This window comes from Chrysochloris asiatica, unplaced genomic scaffold, assembly GCF_000296735.1.
Source record: "Chrysochloris asiatica unplaced genomic scaffold, ChrAsi1.0 scaffold00009, whole genome shotgun sequence".
Lineage (NCBI taxonomy): Eukaryota > Metazoa > Chordata > Mammalia > Afrosoricida > Chrysochloridae > Chrysochloris > Chrysochloris asiatica.
Window position 1 is genome coordinate 36,378,469 of NW_006408527.1, and position 17,043 is coordinate 36,395,511.

At 37.8% G+C, this 17,043-nt stretch overlaps 1 protein-coding gene across 1 annotated transcript; it reads right to left on the reverse strand.

The window, feature by feature from the left end:
• Positions 1–230: 230 nt before the first annotated feature.
• On the reverse strand, positions 231–4,110 carry RGS1 (regulator of G-protein signaling 1). The gene is made up of 5 exons (XM_006834186.1): positions 3,960–4,110; positions 3,511–3,591; positions 3,037–3,098; positions 1,488–1,651; positions 231–416 (listed from the first exon to the last, which is right to left on the reverse strand). Exons 1-5 carry the CDS (start codon positions 4,094–4,096, stop codon positions 231–233), a joined length of 630 nt encoding a protein of 209 aa, XP_006834249.1. The 5' UTR covers positions 4,097–4,110.
• Between the last annotated feature and the right edge of the window lie 12,933 nt (positions 4,111–17,043).

Consider the following 17,043-nt stretch of genomic DNA (forward strand, 5'->3'; position numbering starts at 1 on the left):
AGTACCACCATATCTCCTTTCTTCTACAGTCTCTTGGTTTTCTACTTGCTTTTACTTCTTCAACCCTTTGCTTTGATGACTTGCAGGTTAATGCACTCTGAGTCATGAGTTCTTCGCCTTGGCCTGTCATGCATGTCATCCCAAAAGGCCATGTTATTCCCCTAGGGAGTCACACTGGCACATACCTTCTGTACTTGATGCCATCTTAATTCCCTCCAGCCTGGACCCCTTCACTTAAGGCTGTTAGCCTGAAGGTCATTTAGAAGGTTTAAGTAAATATCTGATTTGAGGAACCTGGGATAGGAGTCTTTTTCCATAAGAGTGTAAATGATTTTCTGAGCTTCATCAAAACACATGGGGGTTGGTGCTTTAATCTTTTTGGCTGTAGATTCTCGGGTGTAAAAGTCAATATTGATCTAAAAAGAAATAATAATAGTTAATATGCACATCTCATTTACTGTGAAGTTTATAATGTTATCATACTGTTTGAAATACCTCAAGGAAGTAGTTTTAAGCTCTCATTCAAATATCTCTTAAATGCCTATTTTGGGTCAACTCTATATAGATGTAGAGAAGGTAAGAATAAATATCACCAAAAAGATGTCTTTACTCCATGTTAGCTTACAGTATAATTGGGAGATACAAGAGAGGCACACATGAACATTTGCAATATCCACTCAAAGCAGTATGTGTATTAGATTGATATAGACATTAAAAATGTACAGGAGTTACAGCTATTATCTGTTTGGACAAGGAATATTAAACTGGAAAGTGAGTACTACTATATGAAAATAATTTTTTATGCTTTAATAATACATACAGGGGACTTCAAAATGTTCATGGAAGAATGGAATGAAAAGATACTGGAATTTTTCCACAACCTTGTTGAAGACTCATTGTACTTGTTGTTAAGTGCCATTGAGTCAATTCTGACTTATAGCAACCCTGTATAGGGTTTCTGAGGAGCAGCTGGTGAGCTTGAACCGCCGACCTTATGGTCCAGCACACCGTTGTATTTACAGTCACAAAAACACCAAGCTTGCTGCTATTGAGTCTATTCTGACTCACAGCGCCTCCGTATAGGGTTTCTGAGACTGAAAATCTTTACTGGAGCAGAAACCCTCATCTTTCTCTAGCTGACTAGTCTACATTTTATCCTTAAGCTAGAGGAATAGCTCATTAAGGACTCCGTGTCATGCAGTCTGGCCAGCAGCACTCCTACTCCTTTCCCCATCCCAAATGTGGTCTGCTAGTTTTGCATAAATTCTTTTTTTTTAAATCTTTATATGCCTATCATCTTCCTTTTCATACGATCTTCACAAATACAGAAAATCATGTTATTTCATTGAACTGTACTAGTCTGCCTACGTAAACACTAGTGAAACACTATTCTGAAAAAGGATTTCATTTTGCTGTGTATGTTGAATATTATTTCTGTATCTATGTTGCTTTATACATAAACTGATAAGAATGAGCTTCATACTTACTTGTTTAGCAGCATCGGCATGCACAAATGCTTTATATATTTTCTCTGCTTTGCAATGCAAAAGATCAGACTCTGTTTTTCTATAGTCTTCACAAGCCAACCAGAATTCAATGTTCTCCTCACTGAACTCAGACTTGAGAAAACTTTCAAACACAACTTGACCCGCTAAAAAGAAGAAGAGGAGAAGACAATTAAACTAATTGAATGAATAAATGAGTCATTTCAAGACATCATTTATAAGAAGAACTACCGTTGTGTTCCCTATGTAGAAAAATAAGCAATAGCTCAAATGACTTCACCAGAAAGACTGTGTCAGAATTTGTAGAGAAGGGAAGGCTTTAGTTGGTTCTTGCATTTAAAGGAAAGGAATTGGGGATCAGGTGAATTTGTGTACAGTCACACTACATTTTGCTTCCATGTGCTATTTTAATTACAATTCTATTGGCTGATTACTCAGCAGTCTCTTTTCTTATCTATACTAAATCTTAGCCAGACTGTGTAATGTTTTCAGAGAAGGAAACATTACAAAGAGCATTAGCATTGTGTTAACAATCCACATCGTTGCTAGTATTGTCAGTTCATCTCATTGGGGGTCTTCCTCTTTTTTACTGACCATGAAAAGAACATGATGTTCTTTTCCAGTGACTTGTCCTTCCTGACAATCTGTCCAAAGTTGTTATTGCTAAGTGCCATTGAGTTGGTTCCGACTCATAGCAACTCTGTATAAGGTTTCCAAGAATGGCTGGTGGGTTTGGACTGCCAACCTGAGCAGTTCTACAGTGCTAAACCATGGCCCTTCGAACTGCATTCACAATTCTGCTTATGTGACCTTCAAATAAACAGGAGTACTGTTGTGGGGCTGTGGGTTAATGCACTGGACTCCAAAGTAATTTGAATCACAAGTAAGCAGTTCAAGCTCACCAGCTGCTCCTCACAAACCCTCTACAGGGTTGCTAAGGGTTGGAACCAATTTGACTGCACCTAATAACAACAATCCCAATAGAATTGCAGTTCCCATCATGAGAAGGCAAAATGATATCATTATTTACTTTCTTTTATCGGAAAATCCCCACAAGATTCTTTATGTTTAGAAATCTTTTTTTTTTTTTAATCACACAGGTGTTATATATTTAGCATGTTATGTAGTACAATTATTTAGTTTGTCTCAACTGTCTTGAAAACAGCAAGGGACCATATCTTTGTTTCTGTATCCCTGAAGCGATTAAAATGCCTGCCACATATGAATGATGAAACATTTTATATTGAAAAAGCTAGAATAATTTGTTAAACTTTGTTCTTATAAAGATCTATGGAAATATGCATTTGTCTTAGTCGATTTGACCAAAAGACTATAAAATTCATCAGATCACAATTGAATGATAACTCAGCATTACATTATAGTGAGGCATAATATGATAAACCTATCAGTAACCACAGAAAAACTAGAATGAAAAACTTCATACACTATTCTATCCATATACTATATCTTAATGAAGTCATTCTATCATCGATCAGAGTTTCAAAACATTCAATAGCTAACCTATACTTACTTTGGTTTGCCAGAAGTTTTTCTAAAGATTGAGACCACTGTATTACTTCATCAGCACAAAGTCTGCAAAGGATAAAAATTATATCAATTAGTAAAACATTTTTGTGTGCACTCAGAAATTAAATAGATATGGCTCCTGTCTTTTGATAGTTTCATATTCTAGGACTGTAGTTTTAATAACTTGCATTAAAATGTTCTTAGGAAAACTAAGGTTTCCCTTAGAATTTCCATCATTATTGAGACAATCTGCCAATAAAGTTTGAAAACATTTAAATAGATATGTTGCAAAAGTGCAAAAATAATGAACACATGTACACATGTATCTTATTTCCATTGCTACTAATGTAGTCTACTTTTATTTGTTTTGGTACTTAAAAGAAACAAAGTCCATTATGTATAGTACCAATCTTTTTTTAGGATATAAAGTGAATGCACAGTCTGTTCTTATAATAATTCAAAGTATCAAGGTACATACATGTCTTTGGACTTGGAAGATTTCATTCCAGATTCCAGATGTGGGATCAGAGATCTCAGGTATGTCTTCACGTCCATTCCACTGCAAAAAACACAAAAGTGAATGTTCATATTATCTCAGCCAAATATGTTTTTATTTGTAAATGAGTGTGGAAATAAGTTTTCTAAGAAATAAAGCAATAATAAAAAAGTTATTACAGCATTTTTGCTATCTTAAGATGTAGCCAGTTTTTGTTAGTTGAAGTCAGTGGAAAAGTGTTCACCAATTCAATATCTTTTATGATTTAATTCTTAACACACCTGAATACTACTATATAGCTCACTATAGGTAGTTGCTCTGATGGGTCCAAGTGCTCATATTCTCTCCTATTCGTTCTTGATCCTTCCATTAAAGATAACCTAACTTAAAATCCCCAAATTTAAGTTAGAATTCAAAGTGAATAAACTTACAAAGTCTTTGGCCTCTTTTTCTGAGTTTTGTTGTCTAGAAGAGAAGGACCGCTTCCTTTCAATTCCTTTGGATTAGCAGAGAAGAACATTGCTGGCATTTTGTCTAACCTTGGTGTGGAGATGGCTGCTGCTCTCATCTTCCTCACACAGCAAATATCTGCACGTCTAGGTCTCTGCTGCTTTATATAGTGACGGCAAACAGGCTCGAGCTGTTCAAGAGAATCTGTTTATCAAGTGATGTTACCACAGACACTGGAAGTTCCCCCTTTTTTGGTGTGTTGTGACGTGTATCTTGAAAAAAAAAAAACATACAGTGATGTCTTGTGGTTGAAACTTAACCAAATGAGAACAGGTCACTTGATTTGAAAGAAAGAACATTAAACATACAGAGGCACACAGACAGATGCCGCAAGTCTAAACCAATATCAGCCTTTGATTTTAGAGGATTTTCATTTCTTCTTTAAAATTACATTTCAAAAAGATATTTAAGTTGGTATGTTTATTGAATTAAATAGACATTAGCATTAGAATTGTATTCATTCAATGCTTCAGTTCGTCATTGACTATAAAATTCATCTGATCACAATATATTTTTTTAAACTCCTCTCCTTCTTTCCCCATAAAACAGTGTACACCCATATATATTAGATTAACCTCACTCTTTTTTTTTTTTTTTTAACAATTATTTGTGTGGGTTTTTTTTGTGGTTTGAGTTAAAGTTACAGAGTGAGCTAGGTTTCCACTCAACAGTTTATACACATTTGGTTTCATAAGATAAATTGCAATTCCCTCAATGTAAAAACTCTCTTCCAGCTTTCCCCTGGATTCTTGGTTTCTGTTCTTTCTTCTTTCCTGCTTTCTGAACTTTATTTTTGGGCATATGTTGCTGTTTTGGTCTTATATGGCTGAATATTATTAGTAGTATGTTCTTTATAAGTATTACTGCTCACTTTATAGTGACCCTTGAGGGTAAGTTCAGTAGCGGTTACGAATCTGGCTGCAAACCTTAAGGTCAGCAGTTCGAAACTACCAGCTGCTCCGCGTTCGAAAGATGACGCTTTCTGCTCCCGTAAACATTTACAGCCTCGGAAGTCCTGTACGGGGTCGTGATGGGTCGGAACCAACTTGACGGCACTTAACAACAACAACAACAAGGGCCACAGTTTGGGGTTCTAGTAGTCTCAATCAGATCAGTCAGTCTGCTCAGTCAGTCAGTTCCCAAATCCAGTTACATCATTCCCACAGGATATTTGGTATGACTAAAAAGTTTAAATTATTTTGCTCCCTGTCGTCTTTACCATATGTGGTGATGGTAGTGATGTGCCATGGAGTAGATTCTTATTCATAGCGGCCCTGTAAATCTACAAGGGAGCAGAAAGTCTCATCTTTCTCCCGTGGAATGGCTGGTAGTTTTGAACTGCTGACCTTGAGGTTAGCAGCCTGACCCATAACCACTATGCTATCAGAGCTCCTTTCTTTACCATATGCAGAGATATATTTACAGCACATACAAACATGTATGTAGAATAGATAAAAAGATGGAGACAGCCTAAGTGCTCATCAACTGAAGAATGGATAAACAAACTTTGGTACATACACATAATGGAATATTCTGCAACCTTTAAGAATAACAAGGAAGCTGCAAGTCACTGCATAACATGGATGAACCTTGAGGACATTATGTTGAGTGAAATTAGTCACTCACAAAAGGAGAAATACTGCATAGGGCCACTATTATAAAAGACTAAGGAAAAGAACCCATACTAAAGGAGGTGGGGTAAGGATTCTTTGCTGGTTACTGGATGTGGGGGCTAGGGGGAGGGGAGGGGAGGGTAAGGTGGAGCATAGGGTAGGATGGTTTGGGTGCTGGGGAGGTGGGCAATAGACAAGAATGGGGAGGGGAATGGAAGGACAAGGTGTATGGGAGGACAATTAGGCAGGTTTGCATGGGCTAAGTGGGACCGAGGTAAATAATGATGTATGCACAACCTTAGAACAACGAGCTCTGGGACACAGGGATTGACTCATGGTTGGAATGGGGAAAAGGGGGGAAACAATGATAAGCTGATTGGCTGTCTTTTAATCTTGGTTTCCCTTGCAAACCATTACAAAATAGACACTTGAGGCGGAGAGAAAAGAATAGCCAGCGATATCACTATAGAAAGCTTGTAAGTCCATATTCTGCTTTTAATTGATAGGAATACCTAAAATTGGGCTACAAAATGCCCGGTGAAGGAGACTTTTTGTGGAGCATTACATAAGACCACTGGTTGAATCCTGAACCCCATCCAGAACCTTCAGAGGTGGGAAATATCTACTTGAAAGGACAAGTAGACCAGCATGGAGTGGCTAGAAGAACAGACGATACTTGAAAGAAAGACCGACAGGAAAAATACAAAACAATAATGGCAGTCCAACTGACTACTACCAGAACAAGCAAGTTGCTTGCACAGAAGACATCAAGGCAAGTGGTTGGGTCCCCTCCCCTTCTAAGACTAAGACTCAATGGTAATACATGTGCTCTGACTGGTGACCATAAGGGGAAGTGAGGGAAAAACAGCAATGAAGCAGCAAGCTAAGCCCCACCACGTTCAATAGACTCATGTGAACCCAGGTGGAGACCTAGTTGGCCAGCAGTGTGGCAAGACCTGGGGATTCTTGGGCCTAGAGTCAGTGACATAGCCACAGAGGACTAGAGTGGAGAGTGAAGCATCCAGCTAATAGGAAGTGAGGGCATATACACAAGAACACCCACACTTGAAGACAATACCCACTTGACCTGGCTTCAATGGCTGGATGATCAGAGCTCAACTATAAGAAGAAAGAAGAGGGGGAAAAAAGAGTAGTCTGGTACAATTTGATGAACTTGACTTACACCTATGGATGCAGTAGCTCAAAAGAGGGAACAAATCCTTACAGCAAGAATCATTCCCACCCCCTCAATACACAGGGGAGACAGGATGGGCAACTTGGACATTGGCTACCCAAAATGGGGGGCTTCAAAGGCAAGAAGTAACTGGCTTACAAGCTTTCAAGAGGGAGCCTAGATCCAGAAGGCGTGGAGGAAGGTAGAACCTCCATTGAGTAGTATCCAATCTGTCTGGGCTGGACTGATTAAAGGACATGGGGATGGCATTCATGTGGCATAATAGTGAATAATTGTTATCAGGAATGACTGTGAGGGTTAGAAATGTAAAGAAAGACATTTTGTAGCAAAAGGAGTGGAGTGGTTGACTTTGCAGTCCAGGAGCGGAGGTCCCTGGGACCATCAAGGGAGAAGAGCGGAGTGCGGGACCCTACCCAGAGAAACAGTGATGCCAGAGATGGAGGCAGAGATGATGACATGGAGAGATGGAATGTTTGGGGACTCTTGACCCAGAGTGGGAGAGGGGCTGTGTGCTGATGACCAGGGGGCAGGCTTGCAGGGTATATACCCTTTGGTGGTTTAATGATGCATGGAGGGGATTATAACCATGGCAATGAAATGATATATGATAGGATGAATGTAAAGCTAATGTTCTCTCATGTAAACTATCACATAATGCACAATAAAACATTAAAAACAAAACAAAACAAGTCAATGGAGAGAGGGAGCAGCTGAGGACATGGAAATAGAGGGACTGAGAGCTGGCAGCCAGGAGGCAGACTTGTGGAATGTGCCCTTTGGTGGTGTAAATAATTTATATGCCTGAGAGTTAAAAAAAAAAAAAAAAAAAAAAGCTAAAACGAATACAGAGAAATACTCTCTTAACTGATGGTACATGGAGGGGATTATAATCATTTTAATGAAACAATGTATATGATTTGTTGAACGTAAAACTGATGATCTGTTCTGTAAACTTTCAACTCAATTCACAATTCAAATGAACAAGCAAAAACATGTATAGAAATATACTTTGCCACATCTATGTATGGTCTTTAATTTTTTTTTTTTTTTCTACTTTTTAGAATGAATTGAGTGAAGGTTTACCGACACTATCATGATCATCAGCTTTACATTAAACAGATCGTACTCTTGGGTTCATCTCAATGATCACAATCCCCTCCATGCAGCAACAGTTATCCTGCTTCCTCTCTGTAGTTATTTCCAGTCTACCCCACTTCCTTTCCCGTCTCATTTTTGTCCTTAGGAAAATGTTGCCCTTTTGATTTTTAATGATTGATCATTCTATTGTGAAGATACCTTACTAGTGCTATTGTCCACCCCCCTTTAATTTACCTACTGCTTGGTTGAAAATTAATCCCTGAGGGGATGTTCCTTTCCAGACCTGAGGGGTGGTCAAGGGCCATAGTCTCATGTTCGTCCAGTCTCTTTCTGACCAGTAGACCTGGTCCTTTTTTTTTTTTTGGTTGTGTTAAATAATTTTGAATTCTGTTCCACATTTTCTCCAACTCTATTCAGAGTGCTCTAATGTGAATCTCTTTCAGGGCAATTGGTCAATCATATGTATGATACTGTTGATGTAATCTTATAACTCTTAGTTATTAATGTCTAATACATCAAATCTATTCTTGAGGTGGTCTCTAAATTCAGGTGGGATATATTCTAACCCTTTGACTCTCACAGGCTAATTTTAATTTTCTTTTTCTTCATTCTGAATTTGAATATGAGCATTTGATGATCACTTTCACAGTTGACCCCTGGCTTTGTTTTTGCTGATAATATTGAGCTTTTTTCCACTGTGTCTTCCCACAGACATGAGGTCCATATCTATAGGCAGTCACTGTTTATGTTGTTTAGAAAGGCTGTTTGCAATAAATAAGTTGTTGGTCTTTCAAAATTGTATCATTTTTTATCACCAAAAGCCATATTTTTATCACCAAGGCCATATTTTCCAACTATTGATCATTCCTCTTTGTTTCCATCCTTCTCATTCCAATCACCAGTAATTATCCGTACATCTGGACTGCATGGTTGATCAGTTGAAGACTGAAGAAGTTGGTCAAATTCCTCAATTTAAAATAACACGGGTATATTGTTGTTGTTATTAAGTGCTATCAAGTCATTCTGACTCAGCAGCAACCCTGTACAGGGTTTTGGAGGGGCAGCTGGTAAGTTCATATAGCCAACCTTGTACTTCAGACTGACATTGCAGTTCAGTACTATCCTACACTGACACACCAAGGCTCAGACCATGGGTATGCATATATCTATTTTTGTCTCGGCTCTTGCTTCTCTTAGATATATTCCTAGTAGTGGAGTTGTTGAATCATACAGCATTTTTTTTCTCCAACATTTTAAGAAAGTGTCATACTGTTTTCCATAATGGTTGGACCATTTTACAGTTACACTAACAGTGTATTAGAGTTCCAGTCTCTCCACACCCATACTAGCATTGTTGTTTTCTGTCTTATTAAATGTTGCTATTACTGCTGGGGTGAGATACCCTCTTGGCCAGAGCCATAATTAATTAAGGAATTAAAATAAATAAATTGAGACATATTAATCGAGGAATTGAAATAAATAAATGAGACATGGGGGAACCTGTGCATGAAGAATTCATTGTCTTTGCAAAGCAATAATGAAATACTTTCTTTTCTTTTTTCTTTTTCTTTCTTTCTCTCTTTGGATGGCAGAGCCACAAAGAGTTGTTTTATTATTTTTATGCACAGACCCCTAGTTGAAATTTTCTCTTGTTGAATCATTCTCTGAGTTATTTATGATTTTATTAGTATCCCTTTTACTTTAGATTTTTGATTCTCCTACACTTTAGTATATTTTTATTAAAACTTAGAAGCCACACATTAGCTACATTTTATTCTACTTGTAATCCTAGGTAGTTTTTATACTTATATTAACAATGTTCTTAAGACTGCTAGGAGACAGGATTTGTCAATTGAATTACTACCAGTTTAGGTTTAGTGATTGTAAACATTCTTCCTTGTAGCCTTAGTTTAAGGCAATAAAGAATCCCACAACCATAAATAAGGGCTGTGGGTACAAGAATTTCTAAAAACAATTAGACTATAGATAAAGGCTATGGGTATATACAGATACTAAATAAAAAGTCTGACTTAGATGTTCTTAAATTAATGATCAGTAAATTAGAGAAGTTGTTTTTCATAGCCTCAGTTTCCCTGATAAGTGATGTTTTTGTAGGCTATAAACAGATAGTGTATGGAAGAAGTTAATGGAGAGTTAATTGCACCTAACAACTAAAATTAACAAGTCTTAACAGACAAAGGTTAAGAAATATGTGAAGGTTAACTTGCTTCTCAGAGAAAAGAATAGATTTATGTAGGAACAAATGTTTAACTAAAAGGTTTGAAGGTGCCTGAATGTCTCCTATGCCTTGAGATAATGTCTTTGCTGTAACTTCTCATCCCTGTTGTAAATTTAAGAATTGTAAACCATAAGGAATGTGCCCCAAGATAGAGTGTACCTTGATGTCATTGATTACTATGAATGCAATGTTTTCTGTAATGGTATATAAGGGGGTTGTAAGATAGAACAAAGGGTGAAGGAGAAGGGAAGAAGTAGAAGAAGGGAAGATGGGAAGTAGAAGAATGGGTGGAAGAAGAAGCAGAGGCAAGAAGTAGAGGTAAGAGTAAGTAAAGGAAAAATAGAACGAGACAAGAATGGAGAGAGGGGAAGCTAGTAAAGAAACAGAAGAGGGGAGCAGGAGGGGAGCAGGAGAGGAGAGAATGAAAGCAGGAGCAGGGGAGGGGAGAAAGGAAGCAGAAGAGATGAGCAGGAGAGCAGGGGAGTAAAGAATGAGCAGGACAGTAAAGAATGAGAGAAGTAGAGTATTAGAGTAGCCATAGAAATAATAATAATAAAGTATGTAATAAGAAGATTTTGAATTTATCATGACCCATGACTGCGTGTAATCCTTATCGCCGATGTCCGTATCCGCCTTCAGAAAAAAACCTGGAATAAATATGCCGGGGCAGGCTCTCAGCACCCTCTCATTGTTGTTTTGATTTATATATCTTTAATAACTAATGATGGAATCATTGCTATGGCATTGTAGGATGAACACTGCGGTGCTAACCACAGAGTCAGTAGTTCAAATTCACCAGATACTCCTCAGGAATCCTACCCAGCGTCCCCATGAGTCAGAACCAATTTGATAGCCCTTAACAACAACAATAATGACATCATTTGACAGTGCATCTGCCAGTTGATCCTACTGTGGTGACTTGTGTGTTGCTATAATACTCAGAGCCATGCCACCAGTATTTAAAATACCAGTAATATCACCCATGATGGACAAGTTTCAGCTGAGCTTTCAGACTAAGACAGTAGGACAAAGGAGAGGAGGACTACTTCTGAATGGTTAGCCACTAAAAACCTTATGAAAAGCAGTGCAACATTGTCTGATATAATGCCAGAAGATGAGTCCCTTCAGTTGAAACACACTCAAAATATGAGAGAGAAAGAGCCACCTCTTCAAAGTGGACTTGACCTTAATGATATGAATGAAGCAAACCATGCTGGACCTTCATTTGCTAGTGGGCACAACTCAAAATGAAGAAAAACAGCTACAAACATCCATTAATAATCATAACATGGAATGTAGGAAGTCTGAATCTAGGAATATTGGAAATTATAAAAAATTAAATAGAACAAAAAAACACCCTTCACTTCTGTTGATAATTCATAGATCCAATGTCTACAGCAAGAGTAACAAACCCTACAGCATGGTTCTTATTGACACACAATGCCAGATCCTATTCTAAGTCTCATGGCTTGATTCTTTATGTAATAAATGATTCATCTACATATACAAAAGAACTGAAGAAAAAATTCAAGTCTCAGGTTCACTATGGATGGATTTTACAGGAAAAGAATTGAATAATTCAGGCAACATCAAAAGAAGATGGGAAGAATACAGAGTCACTGTAACAAAAACAATGGAAAGCTGCATATGATCAAGAAACTATAGCAGCAAAGAAGAAAGTCTAAGTTGCACTTGAAGACATTGGAATAAGAAGGGTCCAGGAATTGAAGGGCTACAAATGAAAATGTTCCAACAAACTGTTGCAGTGGTGGAGGCACTCACTTGTTTATGCCAAGAAATTTGGAATATAACTGACCAGCCAATGTGAAGAGATCCATATGTTTGTGCATTCCAAGGAATTGTGATTCAGTGGAATGTGGAAATCATCTGAGAAACGGGATTTTATGAAGAAGGATGTGACATCAGGATTGGAGGAAGACATCAGTCTGAGATAATTTACTTTCTAGAAGAGAAAAGGGCTTAAAATACTGATGAGTTCAAAGACTAAAGTTTTCAATATGCATTGCATCTCAGTGTAAATAAAACTAAAAGCCTCACAACTGGACTGATAAATAGCATAATGATGAATGGAGGAAATATTGAAATTTTCAAAGACTTTATTTTTCTTGGATCTACAACACTCATGGAAGCAGCAGTCAAAAAATCAAAGGACATATTGTGTTCGGCAAATATGCTTTTTAAAAGATCTTTTTAAAGTGTGAAAGAACAAAAATGTCACTTTGAAGAATGATGTGTCTATACTGTTCCCAAGTCATAGTATTTTCTGTTTTTGAAACTTTTTATTGTGAATTGAGTGAAGGTTTACAGAAGAGAAGAGAAGATCACCAGTTTTACATTTAACAAATCATACACTTTGTTTCATCTCAATGATTGCAAGCCCCTTGATGTAACAGCAGTTATCCCACCTCTCCCCTGTATTTCTTATTTCCATTCCAAACTCCTTCCCATCCTTTCTAAATTTTGGCTTAGGTAAATGTTAACCTTTGATCTTGAAAGGTTGATGTTCCGTGGTGCTGTTTTCTATTGCTTGACTGAAAATTGGACTGTGAGCATGAGTTCTGTTCTAGACCTAAAGGATAGCTGAGAACCATAGTGTTGGGTTCTTCCTCTGTTTCTGACCAGTAGCCCTGGCCTTTTTAAAAAATAACTTTGAGTTCTGTTTCACAGAACTCCCAGTCTCCATAGGACCTTCTAATGTAATTCCTTTCAGAGTAGTTGGTAGTGGTAGCTAGTCACCATCTAGTTCTTCTGGTCTCAGTGTCATGGTGACTGATGTTCATGTGTTCCATTATTCATCCATTGTACTAGTTCATTCCAAGCATCTTCAATTTTCATCACTTTGCTTTCTTCGAAACATGGATAGATGGGCATTCATGAGCTTTTAAGATCCCAGTCACTACTCAGCAAAGTAGGATGTAGAACATTGTCTTTGTGGACTATGTGATGCCAATTGACCATAGTGTCCTATGAGACTATGATCCTGAGTCTCCAGGACCAGCAACTCATTGCCTTAAGATGTTTGGTAGTATCTAAAACGTTTTCATCAATTTGCCACCTGTATGTTCTACCACATTCATAGATGTGTTTGCAGCAAAGGTAAATACCCATGTACAGATATCCTCTGTCAAACCCTTGTATATTTGTTGGTACGCTTCCATTCTCCCTCCGATTCCCCATCAGCCTGTGTCTCTCTGCCCATGTATCTATCCTTAGAACACGGTTGCTCCAGGGTTGTGTATATAACAGCATTTACCTCTATCCCCTTAACCTGTGCACTGCTCCCTGTGTCTTCTGTTTCATCATTCTTCTGCCAACCTCCCTCTTTTTGTGTATTGTCCTCCCCACTATCTGAGTTCACATGTGTCTACCTTCTAGCCAGTGAATTACTCTCCCTTCTCTCCCACTGCTGGTAAAGAATGTCTCCTTTAGCATGAAAACCTTTTCTTAACTTTTTACAATACTGGTCTCATACAATATTTGTCCTTTTGTGATTGACTAATTTCACTCAGCATAATGCCCTCCAGGTTCATTAAGCCTTGGTATTTTCAATTGCCTCATATGCATATGAAAATTGCATAAGGAAGACCATAGATGAATCAATGCTTTTGGCAAAGATTATTGAAAGTACCATGGACTGCCAGAAGAAAAAACAAACATATCTTGAAAGAAGTATAGCCAGTATGCTCCTTAGAAGTGAGCATGGTGTGCACTGTAGGATAAGCAGATAAGCACTGGACCACAAGGTTGTTTTGAACCATATGAACATTGGTTTAAACTCACCAGAACTTCCTCAGAAACCCTACATAGGGTTGCTATGAGTTGGACCCGACTCTCTGGCACTTAGCAACAACTTTGGACTTACTGTCAGGAAGAACAAATTCCTGGAGAAGAACATCATGCATGGTAAAGGGGAGAGCCAGCAAAAGAGAGGAAGACCCTTAACAAGATTATTGACACAATAGTAGCAACAATGTGCTCAAATGTTTAAATTAAAAAAAAAAAAAGTGAGGGTGGCACAGTACTGGGCAGTGTTTCATTCTGTTGTTCACAGGGTCTCTTAGAGTGGGGACTGACTAGAGGGCACCAATGACTAATGATCACAAGCATTTCTTTAAGTGTTTGTTAGCCTTTTTAATATCTTCTTTGGAGAATGATCTGTTCATGTCCTCTGCTTTTTAAAATTTGGATTATTTGTCTTTTGGCTGTTGAGGCATTGAAGTTTTCTATAAATTTTAGAGATAGTCCCTTGTCAGATATGTCATTGTCAAATATTTTTTCTCTCTACTCTTTTAGAGAAAGAGTGTGGTGGTGGTTATATGCCATGGAGTCGGTTCCAACTCACAGCAACTCTATAAAGGGTTTCCGAGGCTGTAAATCTTTACGGGAGCAGAAAGCTTCATCTTTTTCCCGCAGAGCAGTTGGTAGTTTTGAACTGCTGACCTTGTGGTTCATGGCCTGATTTGTGACCACTACACTACCAGAGCTCCTTTTAGGTGTTTAATATTTAGGAAGTCCCATTTGTCTAGTTTATCTTCTGCTGTTTGTACATTTTTAGTTAGTCTATTTATGTCATAAGTTAGTGTCTCTAAGTTTGTCCCCTTTTTTTCTTAGATCATCTTGATAGCTTTAGGTTTTACATTTAGATTTTTGATGCATCTTGAGTTAATTTTGTGGATGGTGTGAGGTATTGACTTTGTTTACGTCTTCTGCATATTAAAAAAATCAATTTTGACAGTACCATTTGTTAATGGATTTTCACCATTCAATGGTCTTTTGCTCTTTGTCAAAGGTCAACTGTACACAGGTGGGTGGATTTACTTATAAGTTCTCAATTCTGTTCCATTTAAACCAATATTTTTTGTTTCATTATTTCTGCACATATCTGGTAGAGAGGAGAGTTATAAGAGATTATCTTGACATTCCCCCACCCTGACTGTCACTTCTCATTTGCAACGGGGTGTCTTGGTGTGGCGCTGTGGGTTAATGCGCCAGACTGCAAAGCCGTTTGAACTGCAAGGTCAGTAGTTGAAGCTCACCAGCTGTTTCTTGGAAACTCTATAAAGGGTCGCTGTAGGTTGGAACCGACTTGACGACACTTGACAAGAACAACATATTGTTGTCAGAGTCTTGGTGAGGTGCTACAGGATAATGCCCTGGAGTGTGAGGTCAGTTTGAGCTGCAAGGCTGGTGGTTCAAACCCACCAATCACTCCTTGGAAACTGTATGCAGGGTCACTATGAGTTGGAACCAACTCAGTGGTGCTTGACAACAACAACATATTATTGTCAAAAGGTGTCATGATAAGCACATGGATGCTCACTGAAAGGCTGTCTGTTTGAACCCACCAGGTATTTCATGGAATAAAAATGTGGCAGTCTGCTTCTTTAAAGATTCACAGCCTTGGAAATCATATGGAGCAATTCTACCTGTCCTATAGGGTTGCTACAAGTTGGAATCAATTTGATGGGATTTTAAAAAATTGTTGTTTTTTGGTTTGTTTTATGGTATTGTCTGAGTTCATGGGTGGTGCGAATGATTAGTGCACTAAACTGCTAACTGAAAGGTTAGGGGTTCGAGTCTACCTAGAGGCACATCAGAAGAAAGGCATGATATAAGTTTTGGAAAAGAAAGTCACTGAAAACTGTGAAGGAGACAATTTTTCTCTGAAAGATATGGGATTGTCAGGTGTTAGAATCAGTTTGGTGGCAACTGGTAGTTGTTGTTTTTTAGTGCCACCAAGTTGGTTCTGATCATAGCAGCTCTGTATAGGGTTTCTGAAGAGTGACTGGTGAGCTTGAACTGTCTGCCTTATGAATCAGTCCTACTTTGCAATGCAGCCCCTTAACTCGCAGCACCATATACTAGTATTTTCCAAGGTGCTGTTAGACATTCTGCTCATGATACATACAACAATTTTAAGGGGCACATGAGTTATAAAATGTATTGATATTCAACAAGGAAGGCTGGAAGAGATATCAGATAAACACTGGATTGGTAACCACACATTCTTTAGTTTAAACCTACCAGCCCACCAGGTATTTAATTAATATATCAAACTATGTGGCATTACATTGATACTACTGGTTTGTGTAAAAATAAAAGTAAATTAGAACAAATTGCAAACAAATAAAAATAAAGTTAACACACAAGTATGATATAAATTATAAATATACTGATATTGAAAAAATAAACAGAATTAAAGGAAAAGCTATTAAGGGTAAAATAGAAGTGTGCTTGGATAGAACAAGAATATGTACTTCTTAAGTTTATGACCTTCCAAATTTTAGTATTATTACTAGAGAGATATTTATTTTTGTTAAGTGCCATCAAGTCAGTTATGATTCATAACGACCCTGTATAGAGTTTCTGAGGAACAGCTGGTGTGTGTGAACTGGTGACCTGTGGTTCACAGTCCAGTGCTTATCGTATAGCACCACACCAGAGAGATATGTTGTTGTTGTTTTAAGTGCCGTCAAGTCAATTCCAACCCATTGCAACCCTGTTCCAAGGAGCAGCTGGTGAGCCTGAATGACCAATCTTGCAGTTCAAATGATTTTGAAGTATGACACATTAGCCCTCATTGCCACACCAGGACTTTGTTCATTGAGATTATGGACTAAAAGAAAGCAAATATATGATAACAGATGATAAAAGCAAGAGTTTAAGGTAATTTAAGATTTTACAGGGTTTATATATAGAATGCCCTTTTTCAAAATAGTGTATTGAATTTAACTTTAATCCCCTTTGCTTTTTACCTCTAACATAACAAACTGGATTATGCTTAGAAAGGTTTCTGGTGGTATTAAGTGGAGCTGGCAAAGTGGAAGAAAATATTACCT

Coding starts and splice junctions, on each gene's coding strand:
- RGS1 (XM_006834186.1), bottom strand. CDS start 4,096: ATGAGAGCAGCAGCCATCTCCACACCAAGGTTAGACAAAATGCCAGCA. Junction 3,592..3,959: donor AAAAAGAGGCCAAAGACTTT/GTAAGTTTATTC, acceptor TGTTTTTTGCAG/TGGAATGGACGTGAAGACAT. Junction 3,099..3,510: donor TCTTCCAAGTCCAAAGACAT/GTATGTACCTTG, acceptor TATCCTTTGCAG/ACTTTGTGCTGATGAAGTAA.